The sequence below is a fragment of the Caloenas nicobarica genome, chromosome 1, assembly GCF_036013445.1.
Source record: "Caloenas nicobarica isolate bCalNic1 chromosome 1, bCalNic1.hap1, whole genome shotgun sequence".
NCBI lineage: Eukaryota > Metazoa > Chordata > Aves > Columbiformes > Columbidae > Caloenas > Caloenas nicobarica.
The window spans coordinates 87,957,993-87,983,998 of NC_088245.1; the positions used below are offsets into that span (position 1 = coordinate 87,957,993).

Here is a 26,006-nt window from a genome sequence, read left to right on the forward strand (position 1 = left end):
CCCGTTGATTCTGGCCATAGTGTTGTATTTAGAAAAGTTTAAATGCAACATCCCTGTAGTAACACAGCATTTAAAAGCAGATAAGTATAAGGAAAGCAGAACTGCTGTAATTATACCTTTATTTTTTATTAGCTATTGGCTGACAGTCAAATGACAAGGTTTGCTTGGTTGCCAGCTGGATTTCTTATTTAGTGATAAGTCTTTAAGAAACACTGAACTTGAAGAGAACCTTAAAAATACAGGCCCTATCTTGCGAACACTGGAGCTCAGTTACAGCACTGACATGACTATATACTCTTGCATCCTTAAAAGCTGTGCATATATGGGAGGTGGGAAGGAGATGTGGGAATGAACCTGCAAGCTGGCAAAGTTCTATGCAACATCATCTGTTTTATAGTTGTTTGTCCAATACTTTCCTTCTCGGCCTTTATTTTTAGGCAGCAGAGTCATTTAGTCTCACTTTTCTTTGAGAATGAGGCAGAAATATATTTGAAGTCTTTGAGGGTGTAAGTCCTAATGTTCAAACTTTGTTGGTTTTCTGTTTTTCCCAAAGTACTGCAACTACTCTAAGCAGAACTTTACTGCAGTTGGAGCACTCATTGTTTTTCTGCAAGTCTGAAAGCAGCAAACATGTTTGTTCTTCAACTGTTAAATTCTTATAATTGTTTATCCTCAAAGTGGAAATCAAATACTGCTCAGAACTGTGGGCTGAGTTGCTATAACCTAATTTTCACAGGAGAAGGTCCACTGATGGGATGCTGAGAACAGTTAGTTTTGATTTCAAAGCTGGTGCTCTAATACTGACCTCTAATATAGGTGTCTAAAATATTTGTTATCTCCAGGGCCTGGATCTAAAACTGTGGAGATGAATTCTCCTTTTAAGCCAATTGTATGATACAAGCCTGCCAGTGTGTATAGAGTCAACTTCAATAGTCTTGAAATAATTAATCTTGTATTTCTGTAGAAATTAGAGACTGTAATGATAATTAATCGCTGTCCTCTATCCATCCAGATGTTTGCTCAGCTGTTGTGAGAAAACTTCTTCACTTAAGCAGATGCTGTGAAAAATGACCTGTGAAATGGATGTGATACATATGCAGATTTTTCTTTATTTTTTTACAGTAGCCCAGCTTAGCATTTGTTATGAGAAAACTCTGTAAAAAGAAAAAGGACCAAACCCCAACGTAGCACCATTTTTCATTTGAATATAAGGCCAAACAAGTAGATCTATACACACCTGTATATGAAAAGCTTCTGACACCAGAAGAAGACAGTAGACAGTTCCAAGTCCCAAACATGCCCTCCTCAGGTGTTTGCAGATTGTATACAGAAGGTTGCACTAAGAGGTTGAATCACTCCTATTGAGTTTGCTCTGAACACAGAGGACTATCTCTTTCAGCTCACGGCAAGCTACATGAATCAGAGGCTGTTTGAATCCTGCTGTTGAACTTGCTGGAACATTAAGGTGAGTCACTGGAATTGCATGCCATGATCTGGAGCACGGGGAAGGAGAAAAAGGCTTTGCCATTTATTGAGGAATTAAGAGCCGCCTGTGAAGTGGGATGGTTTGCGATGGTAGGTAAGCAGCATTAGTGTGAGCTGTGGGCCATACTAAACGCAGGCAGGTAAAACCTCTGTGTATGCTGACGCCTGTCCATTCTAGCATCATGCCTCATCTGTGATTTTGAAATCAGGGTGGGTAGCAGGAGGGGAAACCTTTTTTGCAGACCAGCATTTTGAAAGGCACGGGGATGGCTGCTCTTGTCAAGGCAGCGGCCAAATGCTGTTTTGATTACATGCAAAGCTTAAATGGAGAGAGGTGTAGATGAGGGTTGCCTGGGACAGTCTGTTGCCACTGATTATCTTTGACAGCAGGTCTGTGAAACATCAGCATTTCAAGGTGACTTCATGAACTATGTATGCAGGATGAGTGCTGGATCCCAGTCTTACAAATATCACTGGGGTTTGGAACAGCCATTAGCACTCCCACAGAAAGAGAACAGACTGATTTGCCTGTGTAAACTCTAGCATCAGCTTGCTGACAATGGGTGTTAATATTCCTTCCCTTCTGCACAACTCTGTGCAGTCTAGGGGGAAAAAAGTTCTTATGTTTTGAAGTAAAAAAAACAGCAAACCCAGAAATATGGAGTCCCATGAATGATTTCCGCATGACATTAACGTCTTTAGTTTCATACCTAGAGTTTTCTAAAGATTACAACTTAACCCTCCTAGACTTGCTCCTCTGGGTATTTCTTACTAATCAGAAGCCAGAGTTCTCCAGAGGGGTAATGCTGTTTCGGGGATCTTAGCAACATCTCTTGCCACAGGAGTTAGTGAGATCTGCATCCTGGTGAGTGGAGGAGTTTATAAAATATCTGGGTTTAGCACTAGTGCTGTATGATTATTGGATGCATTCTGTGAATTCTGGCTTCAGTAAGGTGAGCTGGCTCTTCCAGTCAGCTCATCTGTCCTGCCGTGTGAATAGGAGGCATGGTAGCAACGTGGCGGCAGATGATGAGCATTTGAGTGAATCAGCAGGGTCTTGTGCAAAAGGAGTGCGAGCTCTTCAGCTTGAATTGTTCTTAACTCCACGAATTGAGCTGTGAGGAACTCTGCATCTGGAGTGCTGAATTTGGAGAAAATGGCAGACTTCTAGCTTTAACACCTCCCATTCCCTTTATTCCCAAGAACTGGGGACGTTATTCTTCAGAAAGATGTTATCTCAAGGCGCCACGCTGTCTATTGCATCACTTGTCATCTGTGAGGAGCGTCAGTAGGCTAGTTACGACACTGATAAATCTGCGCTACACAGTCACCATCTCTGTGCCTGTGAACAGGCTTGTTTCTAGCTAATTCCTTGTGCTGATTCCAGCAGAAATGCCTGTTGCCTGTGTGCTGCACGTATTGTCATTTCACCCCCTCCCATGTAGTCATCCCTAGGGACTAAAAATTGTCTGGTCTGTTGCTACCTCTCTGGAACAACATTCCTCCCATTTGCTGGAGGAGGGAGATGGCAGGAATACTGAAGGGAAGCAGGTTTTTTTGTGGTCTTGAAGTGTTAGCTCTCCCTTACCAGGTCGGGCTGCTAACAGTTGCTGGTCTTTCCTCAGTAGGTTGCGTGTGTTTTGAGCTGTGAACATTCGTATATGGTCAGGAACGTGACTATGTTGTCTGTTCAACTCTAACTGCAGAATGAATACTTCTGACTATATACTCTGCATGTTAGATATTTTAGCAGTGTGTGATATACAAGTACCTTGAAATTAGAACAGCTATTGTGCACACACAACTACTGTAGTACAAGGGATCGTACTTTGTCTTCCAGGAAACTGGCACTGGAGTTGCAACAAAAAAGTAAATGGTACTTCATATTCAGTTGTTATTCTGCTTGCTTGAATACAACTCTAGGTTTGATAGGAAAGAAGCAGAAATAACTTATTTGCAGTACTTACCTGAACCTAGGATTTATTTTTTCCCCTTCTGGTTTTGGTGTTTACCTTGGCACCTGTCTGGTCGGGCAGAGGGAAGGAAAGTCATTGAAAGTAAAACGCCTCTGTTTCCCGCTTTGAAGGATATGGAGACAATGCAATTTTAAGTTGAATGGGATCTGCACCAGGAAATCACTGCCTGCTTGCTTCTGATCTTGAATAGTGTTGGGAAACACTGGATGTGATTTTGATCCACTTCCTTAACACACAGACTAGTCATCTGCACATGGGTGGAGAAGCAAGAGGTTCTGGTTTCAGCCCAAACCAACTATCTTAAGATGTGGGTGGCTGGAGGCTGTTGCTGGCTTTTCTTATTAACATGAAGACTATATACACTTCAGATTTACTACATGCACTTAAGATTTTTTAAAGTGCTTCTTACATTTAGTATTACTTTCAGTGCTTTACATAGTTTTTCCCCGTTTTCCCTGTTTTTCTCATTCTCTAGTTCAGTAATGGTACGTTCCATATGTTACAAGTCACATGATTCCATGACACATGTATATGTATATGTACGAGATGTCTGGTGACTCTGCTCAGACTGCGCTGAACTTCCCTCTTCAGAACCACCATCACTTCGGAGAAGTTTCCTGCCACTATGATGCCAGTGCCTGGGGGCTTATCTGAGACCAAGCCTGCTACTCCAAAAGTGCAGGAAATTGTTGACAAGGTGAGTTGCAGCCTATCAAAAGATAAAGTCTCTGTGTGCAAAGGGTCGAGTCTTGAAGCTTGTGCAAAGGCTGGGAGACCAGGTGGTGATTTTGAACCAGCATTTAAACTGAAGAAGCTTGTGCGGAAAATGGGAATCCCTTTGATTGCCAGCCAGTATTTCTCAGCATTCTGCATAGGCAGTGTGCCAGTAAGACTGAGACAAGGCACTTCTCTGTCTCATCCTTGTCCATAACCATAGCTGGCTACCTCCAGTTAACATTTGGGTGCAGCTGGAAGGCCAACTCTACTATGCCAGCATTGAGGCTGCTTGTTTGAAATTAAAGGTGGTGTATTTGCAGGGAGAAGATTGTACCTGGTAGAATTAATTCCTCACTGAAGGTCATGGATGGTACAAACCATGTGGTAGTAGGCACTAAAACAAGATATATACAGCACGAGGCTATGGGTAAATCACTTCCTGTCCTGGAAGTAGCTCTGTAAACAGCACCTCTGCAGATCCTCTAGAGCCCTGCAGTGCAGCAGCTCTTCCAAGGGTATAAAGTGCATCCCGAGAAGCCAGAGGGGGACACCATGGCATGGGAAAGCTGCTTTTGTGTCTCCCATCTTGTGTTCTTACCCACCCGACTAATCCCCTTCACCCTCCCAGCTCTGAAAGATGGGCTCTACCCCCTTTGGCAACTGCAGAAAGCTGAACTTAAACCCTCCTTGAGGAAACAAAAATAGGAAGTCGTGGGGCTGAACATGTTGGCCAATACTGCTGCACACTCCTGTGTGTGCAGGGTTCCCATGTCCCTCCTTTGCTGCGCCACAGAGGACAGAGTTTGCACCAGCACTGGCATGGTTTATCCCCAGCTGGCAACTAAGCACCATGCAGCCACTTGCTTCCCCCTTCTGTGCAGTAGGATGGGAGGGAGAAAGAGGGAAAAAAAGTAAACCCCCTGGTTTGCAATTGAGTTGAGGTTGAGTTTACTAAGGCAGCAGAAGAGAAAAAAACCCCAAAGATAAAAGAATATACAAGATGAGTGATGGACAATACAATTGCTCGCCAGCTGGTGGTTGATGCTTAGTCTGTCCCCAAGCAGCAGTTCCTCCAGCCAGCTTTGCCCAAACTGTATGCTGAGCATGACGTCATATAGTGTCAAATGTCCCTTTGGGCAGCTTGGGTCACCTGTCCTGGCTGTGTGCCCTCTCAGCTTCTTGTGCACCTGGCACAGGAGCTGAAAAGTCCTTGGCTACTTAAGAACAGCTAAAACATCAGTGTATTGTCAATGCTGTTCTCATACTAAATCCAAAACACAGCACCATGTACCAGCTACTGGGTAGAAAATTAACTCTATCCCAGCCAAAACCAGGACAAGTACCAATCCGCGTCTCCCGTGAGCTTGCAGGCTGAGACCAGGCAATGATAAAACCAGGCTAAGGTGAGCTGGGCTGAGCCACCAGGAGAGATCTGTAAAGGGGCTGCGGAGGCTGATGCCAGAGTCAGTATTCTCTGACCAGGTTCTTTTAGATATTCCACACATGGAGGGTATAATGTTTAATATCAGACTTATTTGGTGTTACATGAGGTTTCTGATTTAGGTTCCTCTTAGCAAAATAAAGCAATTGCAAAATACACTTCAATCACAATACAGATATGATCTCCATTACTGTTCTTTAGAATAAGCTCACTGTCATGACGCTGGGCGTTCTCAGTCACCAGGAAAGATAACATGCTGAGGCTAGCTCAAGCCCGCTGTTGTCTTCCAAATTCTTTTGTTTGTTTTTGTAAAGTATTTGTGGTGATTCCAGAAGAGGGCAATCTTAATTTTGGTGTTCATCCATTCTCTGTAACTTCAAGAAAATGAAAACAAATTATTTCATTGCTCTTTGTTTTCCGCAAGGTAAAATCTCTGCCTTGTGCTGAGAGCAGGAGAGAGAACTCCCCCTTGTCTTTCCCTTCCACAGAGCCTTCGGTATAGTTCTCTAAGCAAAATATTCTTAGGGAGACAAACCTTATCTGTGTTTCCCACCAGATAACAGTGTCACCCTTTCATAATGCAATTCTGTGGGATTTTATGCTCTGCAAAGCAGAGGAGCAATTCATGTGATTTGAGTGAAGTTGTGAAGAGCATCTGCAGACCTTGGGATGCCCAACATCTGTTCTGCTCTTTGGATTATACCTGTGCCTTGTCTATAGTCAGTGAGCTGGGGCATGTTATTTATTCAGTCTCCTTGTTACGCAGCTGTTGCCTAAAATGGAGGAAGGTTTTGGGTTTAAGGAGCTGCTAGATAAGAGCTTAGGAATCTTACATTTTTCCATCTGAGGATTAAGGAGCTGTCTGCCTGCCTGATTTTACTGAAGGCTCTGTCCATAAATAACAAGTGGGGGATGTAGTGGCCAGAGGATGGGAGAGATGGTAAAAAGGGAGAGAACTGGCCTGGTTTTGTTCTGAGGGAGAAATAATATGTACCAAAAAATGCCGCTTAGGATCATCCTAGGAGCCCTCAGACCCAGCCTGCTGGAGCAGGTTGGAAATTGAACTTTCCTTGGTTTGCTGGATTTAGCAGCTCCCGAGCTAAAAGTATTGCTATTGCTCCCCTGGGATAGAAAACCCACGGAAGCTGCTGGGAAGAAGAGCAGAGTAAGAGTTTATGAAGAGCCTGAGTAAGATGATCATTTCTGGCTATCTGGACATAGTGGATCTGGATGTTTCTAGGGCAATTTCTGGGCCTCGCCTGCTGGGAGGGAATGCCCTGGGAGTGGCAGCCAGCTGTAGGTGTATGTGCTGAGAAAGCCAAGTAATTCTGTGTGTTTCTGTGGAACAGGTGAGTGGTGAGAAGCCCTGACACGCTGCTGGCCCCTCCCAGGGGCTGCCTGAGCAGGCTCCTGAGTGACGCTGCGCTCCTCTGCTGGGCTGCTGGATGCCTCTGCCCTGCCTCGGGCCATCGGCATGGAATCGTACAATAGTTTGGGTTGGAAGGGACCTTCAAAGGTCACCTAATCCAACCACCTGGCAATTAGCAGGGACATCTTCAACTAGATCAGGTTGCTCAGAGCCCCGTCCAGCCTGGCCTGGAATGTCTCCAGGGATGGGGCATCTGCCACCTCTGGGCAACTTGTGCCGGTGTTTCACCACTGTCACTGTAAAAAATGTCTTCCTCGTGTCTAGTCTGAATCTCCCCTCCTTTGGTTTAAAACCATTACCCCTTGTCCTGTCGCAAGAGGCCCTGCTAAAAAGTCTGTCCCTATCCTTCTTATCGGCCCCTTTTAAGTACTGAAAGGCTGCAATAAGGTCTCCCTGGAACCTTCTCTTCTCCAGGCTGAACAACCCCGACTCTCTCAGCCTTTCCTCACAGGAGAGCTGTTCCACCCTTCTGATGATTGTTGTGGCCTCCTCTGGCCCCTCTCCAACAGGTCCATGTCTTTGCTGTACTGAGGGCTCCAGAGCTGGACACAGGACTCCAGGTGGGGTCTCACCAGAGTGGAGGCGAGGGGCAGAATCCCCTCCCAGAACCTGCCGGCCATGCTGCTTTTGATGCAGCCCAAGATACAATCGGCCTTCTGAGCTGCAAGCGCACATTGCCAGCTCATGTCCAATCTTTCATCCACCAGTATCCCCCAAGGCCTTCTCTGCAGGGCTGTTCTCAATCCCTTCATCCCCCAGCCTGTATTGATACCAGGGGTTGCCTCAATCCAGGTGCGGGACCTTGCACTTGGCCTCGTTGAACCTCATGAGGATCATATGGGCTCACTTCTCAAGCTTGTCCAGCTCCCTTTGGATGGCATCCTGTGCCTCAGGCGTGTCAACTGCACCACTCAGCTTGGTGTCATCCGTGAACTTGCTGAGGGTGTACTCAGTCTCACTGTCTGTGTCATTGATGATGATGTTAAAGAGTTACTGGTCCCAGTGCGGATCGCTGAGGGACACCACTTTTCACCAGTGTCCATCCAGACACTGGGCCTTTGACCACCACTCTCTGGATGCAATCATCTTGCCAATTCCTCATCCACTGAACAGTCCACCCATCAAATCCATACCTCTCCAACATAGAGGGAAGGATGTTGTGAGGGACCACGTCAAAAGCTTTACAGAAGTCCAGATAGACGACATCCGTAGCCCTTCCTTTGTTCAGTGAGGTAGTCACTCCACCATGGAAGGCCACTAGGCTGGTCAGGTGGGACTTGCCCTTGGTGAAGCCACGCTGGCTGTCCTGAATCACCTCCTTGTCCTCCATATGCCTTAGCACAGCTTCTAGGAGGATCTGTCGCATGATCTTTCCAGGCACAGAGGTGAGGCCGAGAAGTCGGTAGTTCCCGGGGTCCTCTTTTCCATGCTTTTTAAAAATGGGTGCAATATTTCCATTTTTCCAGCCACCAGGGACTTCACCTGACTGCCATGACTTCTCAAATATCATGGAGAGTGGCTTGGCAACTACATCAGCCAGTTCCCTCAGGACTCTGGGATGCATCTCACCAGGTCCCATAGATTGATGTATGTTCAGGTCCCTCAACTGGTCACAAGCCTGGTCTTCTCTTACAGTGGGAGGGACTTTGTTCCCCAGTCCCCTTCTTGCAGTTCATCTACTCGGGAAGTGTGGGCAGAGAGCTTACCAGTGAAGACTGAGGCAAAGAAGTTGTTGAGTACGTCGGCCTTCTCCTTGTTTGTTGTTACCAGTTTGCCAGTCTTGCTCATCAGGGGGGACACACTTTCTTTGACTTTCCTTATCTGGCTGACGTGCAGAAGCCCTTCTTGTTATTCTTTGTGTCTCTTGCCAAGTTCAGCTCCAGCTGTGCCTTGGCCTTCCTGACCCCATCTCTGCACAGCGGGGCAGTGTCCCTATACTCTTACACCTGGGGATCGAGAGATCTCTTGTTTCTATGGAAAGCGTTCTTAAAGATCTGCCAGCTGTGTTCTGCTCCCTTGTCCCTGAGGACAGTGTGGAGGACTACGATGGGTCCGTGGATTCCCTGACAGAGGGCATGGGAACAGAGATCAGGCTTGAAGATATTAAGGCCTACTCGTGAGAGAGATGGGAGTAAAGGAGTATCTGGAGATATTAAGGTGTACCCGTGAGAGAGATGAGAGCAGAAGAGTAACATTGATGATAGCAAAATTAGCCAATGAGATGTTACTGCTGTAACTTGTAACCAATAGTGAAGAGAATTGGTAAAACTGTATAAAAATGCACTTGTGGCAATAAATGGCATCTACTACTTTCATCCTGGAAGAACTTGGTCTATGTCATTTGTCCGTCTCAACCACGACAGGGCAGTTTCCCAGGGGGTCCTGCTGACCAGCTCCTTGAAGAACTGCAAGTTGGCTTTCCTAAAATTCAGTGTCCTGACTTTACTCTTCAGCCATCCCACATCCCTCGGGACTGTGAACTCCATGTACACATGATCACTGCAGCCCAGGCTGCCTCCAGTCTTGATGTCACCAATTAGCTCACTCTCGTTAGTGACTATCGGGTCCGGTATCGCATCTCCCCTGGTAGGGCTGTCTGTTACCTGGCTTAGGAAGTTATCCTCAATGCACTCCAGGAGTCTCTTGGATTGCCTACAGCTCACTGTGTGACTTTCCCAGCAGATGTCAGGTGGTTGAAATCCCCCAGCAAAACAAGAGCCTGTGAGTGCAATGACTCCTGTAGCTGGAGTGAGCAGGCTTTGTCAGCAGGATCCCCTTGATTGGGTGGCCTGCAGTAGACACCACCACAAAGTTTTCTTTGTTGCCTTGATGGCATGGGCATCACATGCAGAGGTGAGGCTGTTACCCAGCCTGCAAAAGATGGTTTATGCTTTCTAGATGACAGAAAGGAGTTGTTGGGTTACATTCACTGCCCTTCTGTAGGGAATTCCTGTCATTGGATGCCAATGTCTAGAGTAAACCACTATTACACTATTATTACATTATTATGATGCCTCAGACACCTGGCCAGACTTCCACTACCTCCCTGCCCTTTCTGCCTTGTAATTATACCCATACCTCATCTCTGAGAGGACACGGTACCACTGTGATTGCTGCTGAACTTCAAACTTGCCCTACACTTTGTTTGTTTCAGGAAAAGCTGTTACACTTTAAAAAAAATTATTTAAAATATGTATGTGAACGGTCTGTAGGTGTCTGAGCTGTGCATATTTTTAAGATCCACAGGGCTTAAAGTGGATACTGTGCATAAACACATCTACCTGAGCTGTGAGTGTGAATGCTGCCAGTACAGAGCGTTGTCTGTTCTGGAACTACATTACCTGCAGCTGCTACATAGTGAAAGACTGATTATGTTTATGCAGGTCTGGAGTTGATTTCTGGCTCACAATTTAAAGGCCGTACTTCCACTTTCGGAGGTGGAAGTACTGAGTTTAGTCCTTGACCACTGTAACTATTACAGTTGTTTGTATGTTACATGGTTCTAGATGCTGAAGGGCCTACTTAGTTTAAATTATAGCTTTAGCCGTAGGCCTTCCGCCAGCACTAGAATAACTTACAGGAGCTACTTGATCAGGTGGTTGTCTTGATGCTCTCAAATAACCCTGCTTATTTCAAGTCCTTAAAGAAAACCAGATGGAGTGCAGCTCTGAGGCTGCAAAACAAAACGGGGCTGCAGCCTCCTAGGCCAGCTGGTGTGGGCGCAGGTGTTCCAGGTGAGGGGGGCTGACTGGCACCTCTGTGTGACAGTGTGGTTGACATGCTGTGGAGCATGGTGTGGTACTTTGCTCCTTTGACAACAAATTAAAAGGGCAGCAGGTAGCTGTTTCCCTATACCGAGCAGGAGACAGTTTAACTGGACAGCTTTTGGGTTGGGGGGAAATCAGCTAGGAACTCTAACAGGATTTTAAAGAATGCTGGAGGCAATGCTAGGAAAGAGGGCTGGGGGGTCTTGGTGTGAATGGAATTATTTTGGGGCTCCGGCGTTTACTTCATTAAGGGTGTGTGTTTGAAAGGATGAAAATTACAGTGGTAGCTGTGAAAGTAGAGCCTAAATATGAACCTGCCAACCATTCTTCCCTTTCTTTTTACAGGTGAAGCCACAATTTGAAAGCAGAGTAAACAAGACATGTGAAATCTTTAAAGCCATAGTATATAGGACTCAGGTGGTTGCTGGGACAAACTACTTTATTAAGGTTTGTATATGTTATAGGAAGGAGTGCTTTGTAGTAGAAAACCATCTGATGTGACTAATAGAGTTACGGACTATCTCCAGGTGCTTATAAAACTCTTCTGTTTGGCGCTACTGTACAACAGGAACATAGAAACTTATAAAACATGCACTGTGCTGCTTCGGATGTGAATGATAACTTTCTTAGGATCATCACAGTCAAAGACTGTAGATTGCCTTATCAGCTCAAATGATTCCAAGTAATTGCTGGGCCTATTTTGCAAGTGAAGGCCGGAAAGCACTGCTTAGTGGCAGGCTGGCTTTCTGGCAGCAGAGCAAACACTGGATGCGATTGCTGTATCTGAACCGCACATGTGCACAGACTTACACCTGGTAGGATGTGCTCCCTCGACAAGAGTCGGTTTGGGATTTAGTAGTTCTGCAGAGACATTATGAGCATTTGCTCTAAGTTTCTCATACTTAGTTGATCCCAGGAAGGACAGACACTGCTAAAACAACTCTTGAACAGTTATTTCTGCTCTCTGGGCACCAGGGGATTGTACTGACCGAGTACGTATTCTATGGCTAATGCAAGTCTTACTTACATAAATGGCGTTTATCCTTCCCTAGCTCCTCTGAGATGCGCTTTCGCTTTGTGGACAAGGTACTGAGTGATACAGAGTAACAATTTACAGGAAGGCTGCAGTGAAACCAGAAGTCACGTCTAATTGCATTTCTTCACTTACTGCCATCCTGTTGCTGACTCAGGCAATATAAGATACTTGTTTGCTGTCCATGCTGAGCCTCATGAGCAAACTACTCGGAAATAAAGACTGACATGTTAGTGAACTTGGAAGAAATCCATTTTATAGCACTGAAAACTGATGATGGGTCTCGTTTTCCCAATCTTGCAAGTGGCAGGAAGCAGTTATTCACTTTAGCGGTAGCTGGAATGACCTCTTTCACAAGATTGTTTTCTTTTATCCTTCTGAATTCTCCACATTGCTAAATTTTACCAACAGACTTACAGATGAGATATAATCCAGACCAAGAGAAACAGTGCAGCCTCCAGAAGGCATGCAAAAACCTCCTGGAGCCTAAGGCATTAAACTTTCCCTTAATGCCTCAAACAGCGAGAAAACTTGTGCTTGGCTCTGTATGTATGAAATCATGCACAGCTCTGTAGTAGCAAGCTTTAGTGGGAGGACTTGCTGGAGGGGAAGGTGAGTTTATTTTAAAAATTATTTATTTCAGCCACTCGCCCTACTCTGAGAGGCACCAGGATGTGTCAAGTTGTCTGTTCAGGCACCGATGTGTTTGCAGTAATTCTGCAGACAAGAGATCCTGGCTTTCAGGTTTCTTAGGACCGTGTGCTGGCTGTGGCTAGATCTTTCTGTGCCTTCTGGGAGATGACACTGTCTCTGCACCTTGCCCCAGCCCTGAGTCATTAAAATTTACTCAGTGTCTCTTGTTTCCTACTCTGAGTGTCCGGAGAAGCTGTCAGCTGATGTGCTGGGATCTTTGTGACCTGAATAGGGTGCCCTGCAAACCTTTCTCCCGTTGTGCCTGCTGGTGCTTCCACACTCCAGCAGTGCTGCCCATTTTCCATTTGCATGAGTCTGAAGGTTTTTATTACAGTTCTCTACAGGTGTATAGAGTTTCCAGCACCACTTAGTTACTATCCAGATGGGTTAAGAGCTGTTGAAGTAAAAGGGGAGAGAAACCTAAAATTCAGCTCCTGAGCAAAGATATTCTTCCTGTTGTTTGAACCTGCTTCACCCATGATCCTCACTTTCCCACTGTTTTGGTTTCTAGGTCCAAGATTCTGATGACAACTATGTCCACTTAAGGGTGTTTCAGGGCCTCCCTGCTGAGAACGACTGTCCCAGCCTTGTCAGTTTTCAGACCGGGAAAACCAGAGATGATCCTCTGACCTACTTCTGAGAGACAATGAGGAATGGTGCCTCACTTCTGCAATATGTGTGTGGATTCTACCTGTGTCAGTAAATGCACGGAAATAAAATAAGTTTTGAAAACTATTTGTTCATCTACTGCGTGTCATGTCTAGGTCTGCTGCCTGGCTAAAGCTCAAGTGGGCTCTGAAATAGTATTCAAGGCTGTTTGTGCCACCTGAGGTACTAGAGCTGTAAGACAGAGCACACGCATTTCAGCTCCTCTTTCCAAAATGCTGACAGGCAGAGGAAGTGCTATAATAAGCCAGACTTAGGGTCTCCAATTTTTCCCTGTTTGGGGGGGGTCTGCGTGGGAACTCTCTGGGCTGCTATGAGAAAAAGCATGTAAGACCCCTTAATATTCAGGAGACAGAACATGCTCCTTCTAAACAATGCTGGTTACACACTCCCACAGAGCACACCTGCAACAAAAAGCCCAGTAACACACAGGTAAGGTCACCATGCTCTCTCCTCTCAAAGCTGCTTGCCATTTCTTCATTCTACACCACTGGTCGCTGATCTCTGGCTGGACCTTGTGCTGCTGAACTTTTTGAGCACAGCAGTTCAGCGAGTTTGCAGTCCAGTTCTCTGGCACATACTTAAGCAGCTCATCTATGAGGTGTTATGGAGAACAGCATCAAAAGCCTTACCAAAGTAAACAACAAACATCTTGGCAAATTGAGAGAGGATGGATATCTAATCATAGCAGGCTATGAGGTTGATGAAGCATGACTTCCCCTTTGTAAATCCATGCCGACTACTTCCAATTGCCTTTTTGTCTTTAATATGTGTGGAAATGACTTCCAGAACCATTTGCTCCAGCGCCTTCCCAGGGACTGAGGTGACGCTGATGAGCCTGTAGTGCTCCAGGTTCTCCTTCTTGCCCGTCTTCAACATAGAAGTGATGTTTTCTTGCTTCCAGTCCTGGGGAACCTCCCCCAGTGCACATGACCTTTCAAAGGTCCTTGAGTGTGGCCTTGCAATGACACTGGCCCTCAGCATCCATGGATGCATCCCCTCACACCCCATGGCATTGCCTAAGTCTGGTTTAGGTGTGCCCCATGCCTGGTCCAGCTCTGCTGAGGAAAGTCTTCTTTTCTCCAGACTTGCCTGCTCATCTTAGGCACCTCAAATTCCTGAAGGCAAGTCCTACCAATAAAGGCTGAGACAAAGGCAGCATCGAGTGCCTCAGCCTTTCCCATGCCCTCTCTTAGCAGGTGCCCTGCTCCACGCAGCACAGAGGGACTGCATTTTCCTTGGTGTTCCTTTCTAATTTCTAACTAAAAGACTGGAATAAACCTAAGGTTATAAGGAATATGAAAAACACTCATGGAAAAAAAAAAAACAACATCTGAGCAACATAACCAATATTGAAAACCAGAAAAGAGAACAGTGAAACACTACTCAAAGTCAAATATGCCCTTTCGATTCAAGAGAAATGTTTATTGTTATTAATGCAGAAATGCTTGTCCAGCTTAAGTTCCTTTCCAGGACTTTTCCTTAGGACTGAGAACTGAGTTCAGTTCTGGTTTTAAACGCATACCCCCTCTACTGGACATCATATCCTGCTGCTGCAAGAGGATCAACATGATCACCACGGGAATGTTTGTTTCAAAAGACAATAATCCTCCTCTTGCTTTCAAAACCACTTTGGCTCTGATCTCTCTTCAGGTCTTTGCCAAGAAAATACATAGCACAATTTAAATCTACAGATATATTCACAGTTGCAAAATAGCACAGAAGAGATCTGGGTTTTCCTCTCGCTCCTTGCTGCAAATACAGAATGCCAGTGTCACTCCCCTTTCAGTTTCTAAACCAGGGAAGTCCACAAACAGGACTCAGCCGCAGTATTCCAGTTATGTTGCACTGAAGTCAGTGCAGCTACTTGGATTTGCGTTAGTGTAGGTGAAAGGAGAACCGTGTGACTCTAAAATTTAGATATTGCACAGGAATGGAATGGCATAAAAGCAACTGATGTTTTCCAGCGGGAAGTTAAAAAAAACCCAACACATTTACTTTGCTCCTTTGTAGGCACAGGAATCAACATTTTGCACCCTATAGAAAATGCACATCAGAACCAATCAGGAAAATGCACAAGACAGAAGCTTGCTAGAAAAAAGCCAGTTCATCCTGCTTAGTCTTGCTGCTCTGGTAACTGTGGAGACTCAGCGGCTTGTTCTCGTGAGGAAGGCTCCTGAACACCCGCAGGTGCATGAACTCATCATTGCCAACATGGACCTGCAAAACATAAAAACCTGTGAGTTCCACGGAGTAACAGCAACCTTCAGCAAGAGGGGTGGTCAGACTGGTGTGTCTTGAGGATGGTAGAAGCAGAGAGGTGGTAAGAAAAAACCAGACTGAGAGTTCTGACTTTGTGGAGTTATGACTTTATGACCCTCTAATCCTTCTATGCTTGTTAATGCTCCCTATGCCTGAGACAGGGAATGTACATCTAGGGAACCAGGGCTGCACAGAAGTGAGTAATCTATTAAATACATGTAAAATGCTCTAATCTTGTCTGGCACAAGCAGCACTTCAATGCTTTCATCACAGGTGCTTGGTTTTGTGTGTGGCATCACTACAGGCAGAATCACAGCGGGTTTGACAATTCACTGTATCTTCACACACCTGGACTTCACTTAATGCAATGTTAGTGCTCAGCATCACGGATGTGTAATTATCCCCAAATCTAAGTTTCATAAAAGAACCGAAAAGTAAAAATCATTATTAAAACAGGGAAGTACTCTCATCTCCATGTAATACAGGGAGGTGGGCTGGGAGGTGGGGGGTGGATTTTTTTTTAATGTATAGATTTTTTTCTTATTAAGGCCAAATCATAAGCATCCCTGTCTAGGTAAGGAAAGAAAAAAACCCACCATTCCAAATATTATACGTGTTAATTAAAAACAACCAACCAACATTGCCCAGTGTCCTCTACCTTGATGAAGTAGTTTGTTCCAGCAACCACCTGAGTTTTAAACTCCACTGCAGTGAAGACATCAAAGGTTTTCCCTTCTTTTTCTTCTAGCTGAGGTTTCACCTTAACAAAACAACAGAGTATTTAAGACTGATGCAAGATTCAAGTTACTTAGGACTTAAGGCCCACACTATAAGAGTGCCTTTGCACCCTTTAGGTCACTACTGCTGAATTCCCAGACACAGAGCTGCTGCTTTTCCAAGTTACTAAATTATCAAAATGAATCATGTTAAGTTTTGTGTTCAAGAAAGACGAGAAATCTAAAGAGGCAGCAAAGCCAAGAGAGTGGTGTGATTCAGTCATCATAGACTGACACCGAATCTGGAGCCTCCAACAGAGAACTGTGTGGGTATTCTAGAAGGTTTATGTTGACAAATTATTTCCTCTATTGATGTCTCAGCTTCCCTTTCTGTTCTGTATATCTAACAACAAATGGGAAGTGATTCAGTACCCACATGCACAAGACTATACATCTTTTTAAAGAGAAGTTTTTAACATTTATCATTCTTACAAGAAAAAGGCCCATCTTCAGCATTAGCTCCCTTTTCAAATTCAGAACAAGTTGTTACAGACCCAGCATCACAGAACAGACAGCCATCCAGAAATCAAGCTTTCAGAGCAAACTACCCAAGCCTACAACACAACACAAATCGGACAGTTCTTCCAGCACGTCTGCTGGAATCTAGAATGTTTTCAAACTGCAAATATTTTCCAAAAAATAATTGCACCATTAAGCTTCCGAGCTATCATCCCCCTTTCCAGAGTGCAAAACCTGTGCTCAAGAAGTCAGAACAACTTGTCCAGTACCTCAGCGGGAGGCAGGAACTCACAGAGGTGCAGCTCATCTTTCCCACACTTGGCTCTCTAGAACCTTGTGGCTATATGGTAAAATTCTTGGTCAGGGAAGCAGAAGATTTCAGGCTTCGTTTATCAGGGCAATATGAATTAGTCTTGGGAGTCCTTGCTGCAAGCGCAGGTCTACCCAGGCCTTACCTCCTGCACCACATCATTAGGTAGCCCTCCCTCCACTCCCAGTGCAACAGTACCAGCAGTGAGTCATTTTCTCTTTCCAGCTACATGGTGGATTTCGCCTTCTTCCTAAATTCAAGGGGAATGAACATATTTGCTATCCTGCCTGAGCTCCACCTGCTTCCTTGGAGGAAAACAAGTGCCAGTTTGCCACTGCTCAGGTGCTCTAGGTGAAGCAGGAACAGAAAATGTCTGCCACAGGGTATGTCCTCCCACTGAGAAGGCGCAGGACTAAACTCTGGTGCCTTTCCAAGACAGGTGATCGGTGATTGTCCTGTTGCTGAGAGCTGTGGCCATACTGTACATCATCCCTCAGAGGTCATACCCTCTACACTTCTTCCAGGCTATGGATAGTACATCAAAAGTACGATAATGATGTTTGGATGCCTTTGTACATGTTTTTTTTTTCCATATAGAAATCAAAGCGCACTCGGCAACTTTGCATTTGAAGATGCAAGGAAGTGCGCAGCCCCAGAAAGTGCAGTGATTCCGTCCTCCCTGAGTGGTTTCAGTTTCCATCACTAGAGCTACTATTACAAATTTTAAGCAGCAGGGGAGAGGGTGGGCATAGGTATCCCACGGACCCTATGCTGTCCTGTGCTCCTTTAGCAATCCTAGGTGCTGTGCAAGGTTGGTTTCTCAGGTCTCCAAATTGCCCTGGCTCAGCACATTTTGTGTTTCCACCAGAAAGCCGAACACTGGGCTCCGTGACCGGAGGCAGCGTGGGGTGACACGTGGCTGCCGGCTTGTCAGGGTGTTATTGTGACAATGACTCACCGCAGCACGTGACAATGGGCATCTTGATGCAGTACGGAGAGGGAGAGCCCAGAAATACTCTCTGAAAGACCCGGTACTGCCCACCATACTAGTTCATCGTGTCAGTCTAGATCTGGAGGTCCTGGCGGACGGTGCACCAAACATGAGCCATCGCTGTGCCCTGGTGATAACGAAGGTAACAGCATTCTGGGCTGCATCTGCAGGAGCCTCGCCAGAAGAGAGAGGCAAACGATTACTGTGCTTGTTAGAGCACATGTGGAATACTGCGTCCACTTTTGGGCCCCCAGTACAAGAAAGATGTCAATAAACTGTAGCCAGCTCAGCAGAGGGCCACCACGAGGTCAGATGGCTGGAGCACTCGTGCTGTGAGGAAAGGAAGAAAATTAGCTTGCTCAGCCTGGAGAAGAGAAGGCTTGGATAAAAGCTTTCCAGTCCTTACAAGAAGCCAGGATCTTTACAGAGGAGCAGAAGAGTGAGACTCAATGGTCCTAAATTGAAATTGGAGGTTCAGACTGGGTATAAGGAAGAGCTTTTCCCATGAGGCCACACTGGCAGTACAGCAGCCTGCCCAGAGAACTTGTGCAGTTTCTGTCCACAGAGGTTTTCAAGACCTGACTGGACAAAGCCCCGAGTGGCCTGGGGCTGCTGACCCTGTGCTGGGCAGGAGGTGCAGTCCTTTCCCACCCAAAAATCTGTGATTCCATCATGCCATGAAGGTTCTCTGTTGTTCTGCGTGGCCTGTTTGCTTACTCCCAGAGCACTTACTGAAAAGCAGATGGTTCAAAAAGCACCCTGACTGACCTCTGCCACAGGTGCCAGCGAGAAGCCAAGGACTGAACAGGCCTGGGTGGAAATCCTGGCTGTGGGGAGGCCGTTCCTGTGGGACTCCTGAGCCACAGACACTGCCAGAGGGAAGCTGTCCTGCTCTGCCTCCCGCTGTACCTGCTCTGGGCAAGCAGCAGTACTCGCCAGGTCCACGAATCTGACGGATGCTCAGCCATCGCTGTCGCTCTTACAAAGCAGTAAAATGGAGGCAAGAACTGGAAAAGCAGGAATGGGAAATGTATTTATGGCAAATAAACTGGCAGGCTCTAACAAATCTCTGCAAAGATTTGATTTTAAGCAAGCGAGGTAATTTTAGAGGTCTACCTTGATTTAAGAAAACGAATGTTTCCTTCACAGTCCGTATCCAGATACAGATATAACTGCACAGGCAACTTTCAGTTTTGAGTTTCTCTATGTATTTTAAATAAAGTAATACAAGCTGGCAGTCAAAACAAGCTGGATAAACTTTGAAATATTTAGGTAATTTAAATGAAAATGCCAGATTTTTTGTTAATTCCCTTCACGTCTGATTCCAGATGGGTTTTGTTTTTACTCTTCATCTTATATTTGGACTACTAAACCACCACAGCCCGCCACAGAACGGAAATTCAGGATTTAAAACAAATCTAGTTTTCAGTCCATATGCAACACTAATTGCACACTCATGTTATCTTTAACACGACATGTAGACCTCTCCAGGTCAAAACAATTACTATGACTCTCTCGGCAATTCTCAGTAGGGTACTCATTACTGCAGACTCAGGTTAGGGCTGAGGAGATGCACATCTCTTTGGTTTTTTTGGAATGCAAGATCATCAGATTCTACAAGCTAAACTTTAATTTCAGTGACTGTGCCTTTGGGTGCTCTGTACATGTTTAGTAACTGCTGCAGTCTAGGGAGCTTGTCTTTCGTCTTTCTCCACTGGCTTGACGCACCCTGGCTGATCAAACCGAAAAGCAGAAGGAACTTGAGTTCAGTCATGACTGAAACAGGACCACGTGCTTTGAAAGAAGAACTTAGTTGTACATCGGCATTTTTAGAGCAAAAGCACGCGCTGCTCCTTGACATGGGCTGTCATTTAACTGTCCTGGAAGTAGTTTCAGGGTTTGGAGCTGGCAGCGTGTAGAGCCGAATTCTGCTTTGGGGAATAGCAGAAGCAGCGGAGACGTTTTCTTCGTCCTCCAACACCAACAACAAAAGCGGCTACAAGATTCAGACTTTGCAAGAACCTCCTGAGCTCCTTCCTCAAGCTCCCGCACCTTTTGTAGCTGGGACAGACACCGGCAGCAGGAACGGGGCCGGAGCACCGGCGCTGACCCCGAGCACTCCACGCGGCCCACGCTTGCTCTCGAAATCCCCCCAAACGTCCCCCCAAAATCCCGAGCCTGCCCTGCCTGCGGTCAATAAAACCAGGCGAGGCCAAGCGGGCAGAGGGCGCCAGGAACCGCTCACCGCACTCCCGGTCGCTGTTCCTGCTTTCGAGCCGAGCGGGGAGGAAAGGCGTCTCCGCCTCCAGCGCTGCTGGGCAATGGCCCGACGCCCGGGTCCCCGCCACCCCCTGCACCGGGACGAGGCCCCAGCCGTCCGGTCACACCGGCCGCTCCGACCGCCAGCAGCCCGGCGGGAGAAGCCCCGGGAGACCGGGGGTCCCTCCCGGGCTGGCCGCGGCGCAGCGCAGCCCCCTCACCTCCTCCGCGATCTGCTGCGTCTCACGGGTGGCGGCCCGGGCCGCCGAGGCGCCCCCGCACAACATGATGGCAGCCGCCCCGCTCCGCCCCGCTCCGCCCTCCCGCTCAGGCGGGGCCGGGCCTGCCGGCGGGGCGGGACCGGGGCCGGGGCCGGGCCCCACGCGTGACTCAAACCCGGCGTTTGCGGCTCCCGAGCTGGGGGGCGGGAGCAGCGGTGTCCCCAGGGACGCTCCTGGGCCGGGGAAGTCTTAGCGCAGCGCGGCGGGACCAGCCCTGTCCGGGCTCGGCAGAGCGCGCCCCGCCCCAGGACAGGCTGCGGTCGCCAGCGGGAGGAAGAGACGCTGAAAGCAAGAGGTGCAACAAAAGCTGCCGGCAGAGCGACCCCCGGGAGGTCTGCAGCCTGTCCTCGGCGGTGACACCTCTGGGAGAGGCGTGTGTCAGGACAGGGCTCTCATGAGCTTCTTTCTTTCCCAGTCTGTCGTGTTTTCCAGCAGCCGTCGCCTACGTGCAAAGTTTCCCGGTACACAACTCCCTCGTTTGCCGTGTTCATCGTTCCCTCTCCTGGGCTGCTTTTGCTGTTTCTCAGCCAGCAAACCAAAAGCTGTGTGAATCACCCGGCCTTTGAGAAATCCCCTGGTGAGAGTGCACTCTGAACGTTCAGGTCTTTAGCTAAACTTCGCTGCAATTCACACCCCCAGATTTCTTGGAAAAACAACAGCAAAAACCTGCCTTCCTCCCCCTGCTTTCCTTCAGCCCTTGGTACATTTGGTAAATATAGCCCTACATCTAAGGACAGCAGGTATTCCATACTGATCCAACCTCCTGCACTGGTAAGGGGGGCATGGTGGGAAGGATGAAACAGACCAGGGAAGAAGGATTTCTTTTCCTTGGTATCACCATCTCACTCCTCTGTGGAGAGCAAGTACATGTTGTGCTGGGGCTTTGGGCCGGCAGAGCTCAGCTGGCTTTGTGAGCAGAAGGCGAAGTATCGGGCTGTTCACTGGGATGGTTCCCTGCCCATCGGCCATGTTTGCCAATGGAAATCCCACCACGGAGCTGATAATGCTCTTTGCCTCTGTCCCTGTTGGGGAATGGCTACGGGAAAAGGGGCATGGGTCCAGTGATCTGCTGTATCAGGAAAGCTTGTTCTAGTCAGCATGAGTAGGCCTTGGTAGGCCTCGGTGAGCAAGAGTCAGAAACTGCTGATGGAAAAGTACTGACCAAGGGTAATCTGGGTTATTTACAGGCAAAGAGGAGTTTCAGTAAACGACCTTGAGGGACTAGCTCTGGGAAGAAGAGGAGCTTGCATACCAGAGAAACCGCAAGGGGGGTTGGGCTACTTAGGTATTCTCTCCAATTATTGAATGACTAGTAGGCATAATTATCTAAGGGACTATATAAGTGTGTGCCACTTATTAATAAACTGAAGTATGCTTTATCACTCATACTGAGTCGGCTGCATTTCTTCCTCCGCCTTCTCAGGTCTGAATCCCTGGTGGGGTTCTTCCCCGCATTTGGCGCCCAAACAGGGACCTGAGTGGCGGATAGGGAAAGGAACGGCGCCGGGAGCAGCGACCGGCGGGCAAGAGCGATCGAACACTGTGCTGCGGTGTATCGTCTCCGACGCCTGAACCGAGTGAAGTTCGCCGTACTGGGCTACAGGAGGGCTGCAAGGAGGTCTTTAAAGCGCAGGAGGAGGTACCGTGCTCGGCTATAAATAACGGTAGCATGGATTTAGAAGTAGCCCTAGATTTATTGCAAAGCTTCTTAGAAAAGCGGGGGGTGGATCATAGTTGCGTTAAACAGCTAGCTGGTCTAGTAGCAACAGGGAAAGCTAAGGGGTGTTTTCAGGATTCGGAGTCGTTATTTGAAGAAGCGGAGTGGAGAAAATTAGGAGATGTGTTGTGGGATATGGTGATAGATGAGGACAAAACAGCGAAGGAGTTAATGAAACCGTGGCGTGAGGTTATAAATAATATTAAGAGGCATAAGGTCGAGAAAAATTTGGCGGCGGTTGCGTCTCAGAAGTTAGGTCGGATGGAGCCGTCTGCTCCGCCACTAGATGCTGGAATATCGTCCTTTTCAGAGGGGTCTGCACCACCGCCGCAGACGAATGATTTGTTGTTTAGTAGTTGTCGGGTTCCTAATCCACCTTGTTGGCAAACAGTTAAAGTTACGGAAAGAGGGGAGTTAAAGCGACAAGCGGAAATAAGAGAGCAGGGAGATAGCCGTAGGGGGGACGAATCAAGGGAGCCAGAGAAAAAGGTAGAAACGGGTAAATCAAACCGGGGTAGTTGTCCTACGTTGCTTAACTGGAGAAGGATCATGGAAGATGCAGCAGAAGCTGGAGATTTTACTCCTCTAGCGTTTCCAGCGATGTTTCAAAGGGATCAGCATGGGGACATGCAAGCAGGGTACAGTCCAATTAGCTGGAAGTTGTTATCTCAGCTCAGGAGTACGGTATCGGAATCTGGTTTGCATGGTGAACCGACCAAGCAAATGTTGAATTATGTGTTTGGAAGTACGGTATTAGTTCCGGAGGACCTTAAGGTGATCATGAGGATGATTATGACGCAGTCACAGCTGTTGTTGTGGCAGGCGCACTGGCAGCGGTTTTGCGAGGCATCGGTGCAGCAAAGAAGGGGGCCCAATGACCCGTTGAACGGCGTTACAGTAGAGCAGTTGATGGGTACAGGACCGTTCCTGGAAGTACGGGCCCAATTACAGATGGGGCCGGAAAGGTGTATTGAGGCAATGCGAACGGCGAGGCTAGCGGTGGAACAGGTTAAGACGGCACAGCCAGCGCCTTCCTATATGTCTATAAAGCAAGGTAGAGAGGAGCCTTTCGCACAATTTATAGATAGAGTTACCGCGGCCATAGAGCAGGCGGATGTGCCTGAGTGGATGAGAGCAGCGTTATTGAGGCAGTGTGCAGTTCAGAATGCGAATCAGGCGACTCGGTCTATTCTAATAACGTTGCCAGCAGATGCTACGATTGAGTTGATGTTAGGTCGAATGAGCAGGGTTCCGGTAGGGCCTCAGGCTATGTTGGTGGAAGCTATGGATAGGTTAGGGAAAGACCTCCTGCAGGCCCAGCAACAAGCTCTAGCAGCCCAGTCGCAGTTTCAAGAACAAGCCTTTGCTGCGTTAGCTCCGCTCCGTGCCGGTGCTGTGGAAGCTGGAAGCCGGCCTCGCAGTACTGAGGGGAGAAGAAGTAATAAGTGCTTCACATACGGACGGGAGGGTCATATCCGTCGAGACTGCAGAGCGACTCGAGTGTGGTGCGAGAACTGCAGATCGACCAACCACAGCTCAGAAGCATGTTACTCGGGAAACGGGAGAATGAGCGCGTCGAGCCACCGCGCCCCGATAAAAATGGCAGCTCCTGCAGTCGCGACATCGGAGCGACAAACAGCGAGTCGGGAGGAACCAGTACCAGCGCCACGCAACCTGCAGGTGTCCTCCAGCCAGCCACGAGAGGGAGCCTCGGATTGGACTTGGCAACCGCAGTAGAAATAACTTTAACGGACTCCAAACCGCGACGTGTAGCTACAACAGTAAGAGCGCCTTTAGTGATCAACGGTCAACCACAGGGTGCATTACTGATAGGGCGGTCTTCAAGCAGCATGAAGGGACTGACAATTATTCCAGGACTTATCGATGCAGACTATACGGGTGTCATACAGATCATGATTCAGACATTGTTTCCACCTATCCATATTCCTCGAGGCAGCAGAATTGCGCAATTGATACCGCTAATGCAGTTGACAAGAGACATGAAAACAGCGTCTCGGAAGGAGCGAGGTGATCAGGGTTTTGGATCTACAGGACCTGCAGCATTGCTGACAATGCCCATGAATCGATGACCGAATACAACCGTGCGACTGGAATGTCGGGGCCAATTTTTATTACTGTCTATGTTGTTGGACACTGGGGCAGATTTAACCATCGTGGATGCAAAAGCCTCTCCGGAGTGAGTCGCCCCTTGAGAAGGCCCAGACGGTGTTTACTGATGCAGGCAAGAAATCTAGAAGGGCTGCCATTACTTGGAACGTCAACGGTGAGTGGCACCACCACTTGCTGGAGGCAATTCCAGAGGATTCGCTGCAGACCCTTGAACTTGCTGCCGTGGTATGGGCTATGGGGACTTGGAAGGATGAGGCTGTTAATGTGGTGACTGATTCTCTGTATGTGGCAGGCGTTTTGCAGAGAATTGAAGATGCGCAGATCAAAGATGTTAAGCAACCGCGCTTGGGGGAATTATTTAGACAGCTGCGTAGCTCAAGGACATGGGTGTGAAGAGTTTGATGGTATGCGTTGCTTTAATATCTCTGATCACAGCAAGTCCATTCAGTCACAACTAAAGCAGTTGCGGGATCACGTGGAGAAGTTACAAGTAGAGGACGATCCTTTTAGAGCATGGTGGGCTTCGCTAAGATTTCCAAGCTGGTTACTGAGCTTTTTAAGGCCAATGTTGGTCGGTTTTATCTTTATCGTTATTATATTAAGTATTAGAATCTGTTGTTTATCTTGTATCCGCAATATGTGTGTCAAAGTTATCTAATCTGTTTTTCGCAAAGATGTATTATTAGCCCAAAAAGAAAAAGGGGGAATTGTTGGGGAATGGCTACGGGAAAAGGGGCATGGGTCCAGTGATCTGCTGTATCAGGAAAGCTTGTTCTAGTCAGCATGAGTAGGCCTTGGTAGGCCTCGGTGAGCAAGAGTCAGAAACTGCTGATGGAAAAGTACTGACCAAGGGTAATCTGGGTTATTTACAGGCAAAGAGGAGTTTCAGTAAACGACCTTGAGGGACTAGCTCTGGGAAGAAGAGGAGCTTGCATACCAGAGAAACCGCAAGGGGGGTTGGGCTACTTAGGTATTCTCTCCAATTATTGAATGACTAGTAGGCATAATTATCTAAGGGACTATATAAGTGTGTGCCACTTATTAATAAACTGAAGTATGCTTTATCACTCATACTGAGTCGGCTGCATTTCTTCCTCCGCCTTCTCAGGTCTGAATCCCTGGTGGGGTTCTTCCCCGCATGTCCCCACTGCTGTTGCTTCTCTGCCGGGTGGTTTGGGAAACACCGACATTGGCAGGTGCTTTCCAGTAGGGGTTTGAGCTACAGGGGATGGGGTGGGACAGCCGTTCATGTGGACAGCTTCTGGTGGGACATGCCAGTGGAAGTTTGCAGGCTTGAGCTTTCGAAAGAAGGATGTTACCCAACTTGTCTTCGTCAGTATTGTCTTGTGTGAAACACAGACCGGCTTTTGGACAGGTGTCTGAGCAAACTTCCTCTTGTCCTGGACTTGGCAGGATGGGAACATGTACTCTCCTCTGGGCATGGAAAAAAGGGTTTGGTTGCAAATCACTTTAACGAAGAGGGTCCTTTTTCACTGGGCTTCCCTTGTACCTAGCGTGTGCATCACCAGAATAGGCTGCAGCAGCAGCTGTCACACAGCGCGTGGAGCTCCAGGCTCAGAGATCAGGGTACATGTCCAGTGGGGGTGGGTGAGG

The 26,006-nt window shown here is 47.4% G+C and overlaps 1 protein-coding gene and 1 pseudogene across 1 annotated transcript; one reads left to right on the plus strand and one right to left on the minus strand.

The window, feature by feature from the left end:
• The first annotated feature begins 1,423 nt into the window (after window positions 1–1,423).
• On the plus strand, window positions 1,424–13,218 carry LOC136000537 (cystatin-A-like; annotated as a pseudogene).
• A 1,393-nt stretch (window positions 13,219–14,611) lies between these two features.
• On the minus strand, window positions 14,612–20,587 carry LOC135994613 (cystatin-B-like). The gene is made up of 3 exons (XM_065645311.1): window positions 20,486–20,587; window positions 16,128–16,229; window positions 14,612–15,427 (listed from the first exon to the last, which is right to left on the minus strand). Exons 1-3 carry the CDS (start codon window positions 20,549–20,551, stop codon window positions 15,299–15,301), a joined length of 297 nt encoding a protein of 98 aa, XP_065501383.1. The 5' UTR covers window positions 20,552–20,587; the 3' UTR covers window positions 14,612–15,298.
• Between the last annotated feature and the right edge of the window lie 5,419 nt (window positions 20,588–26,006).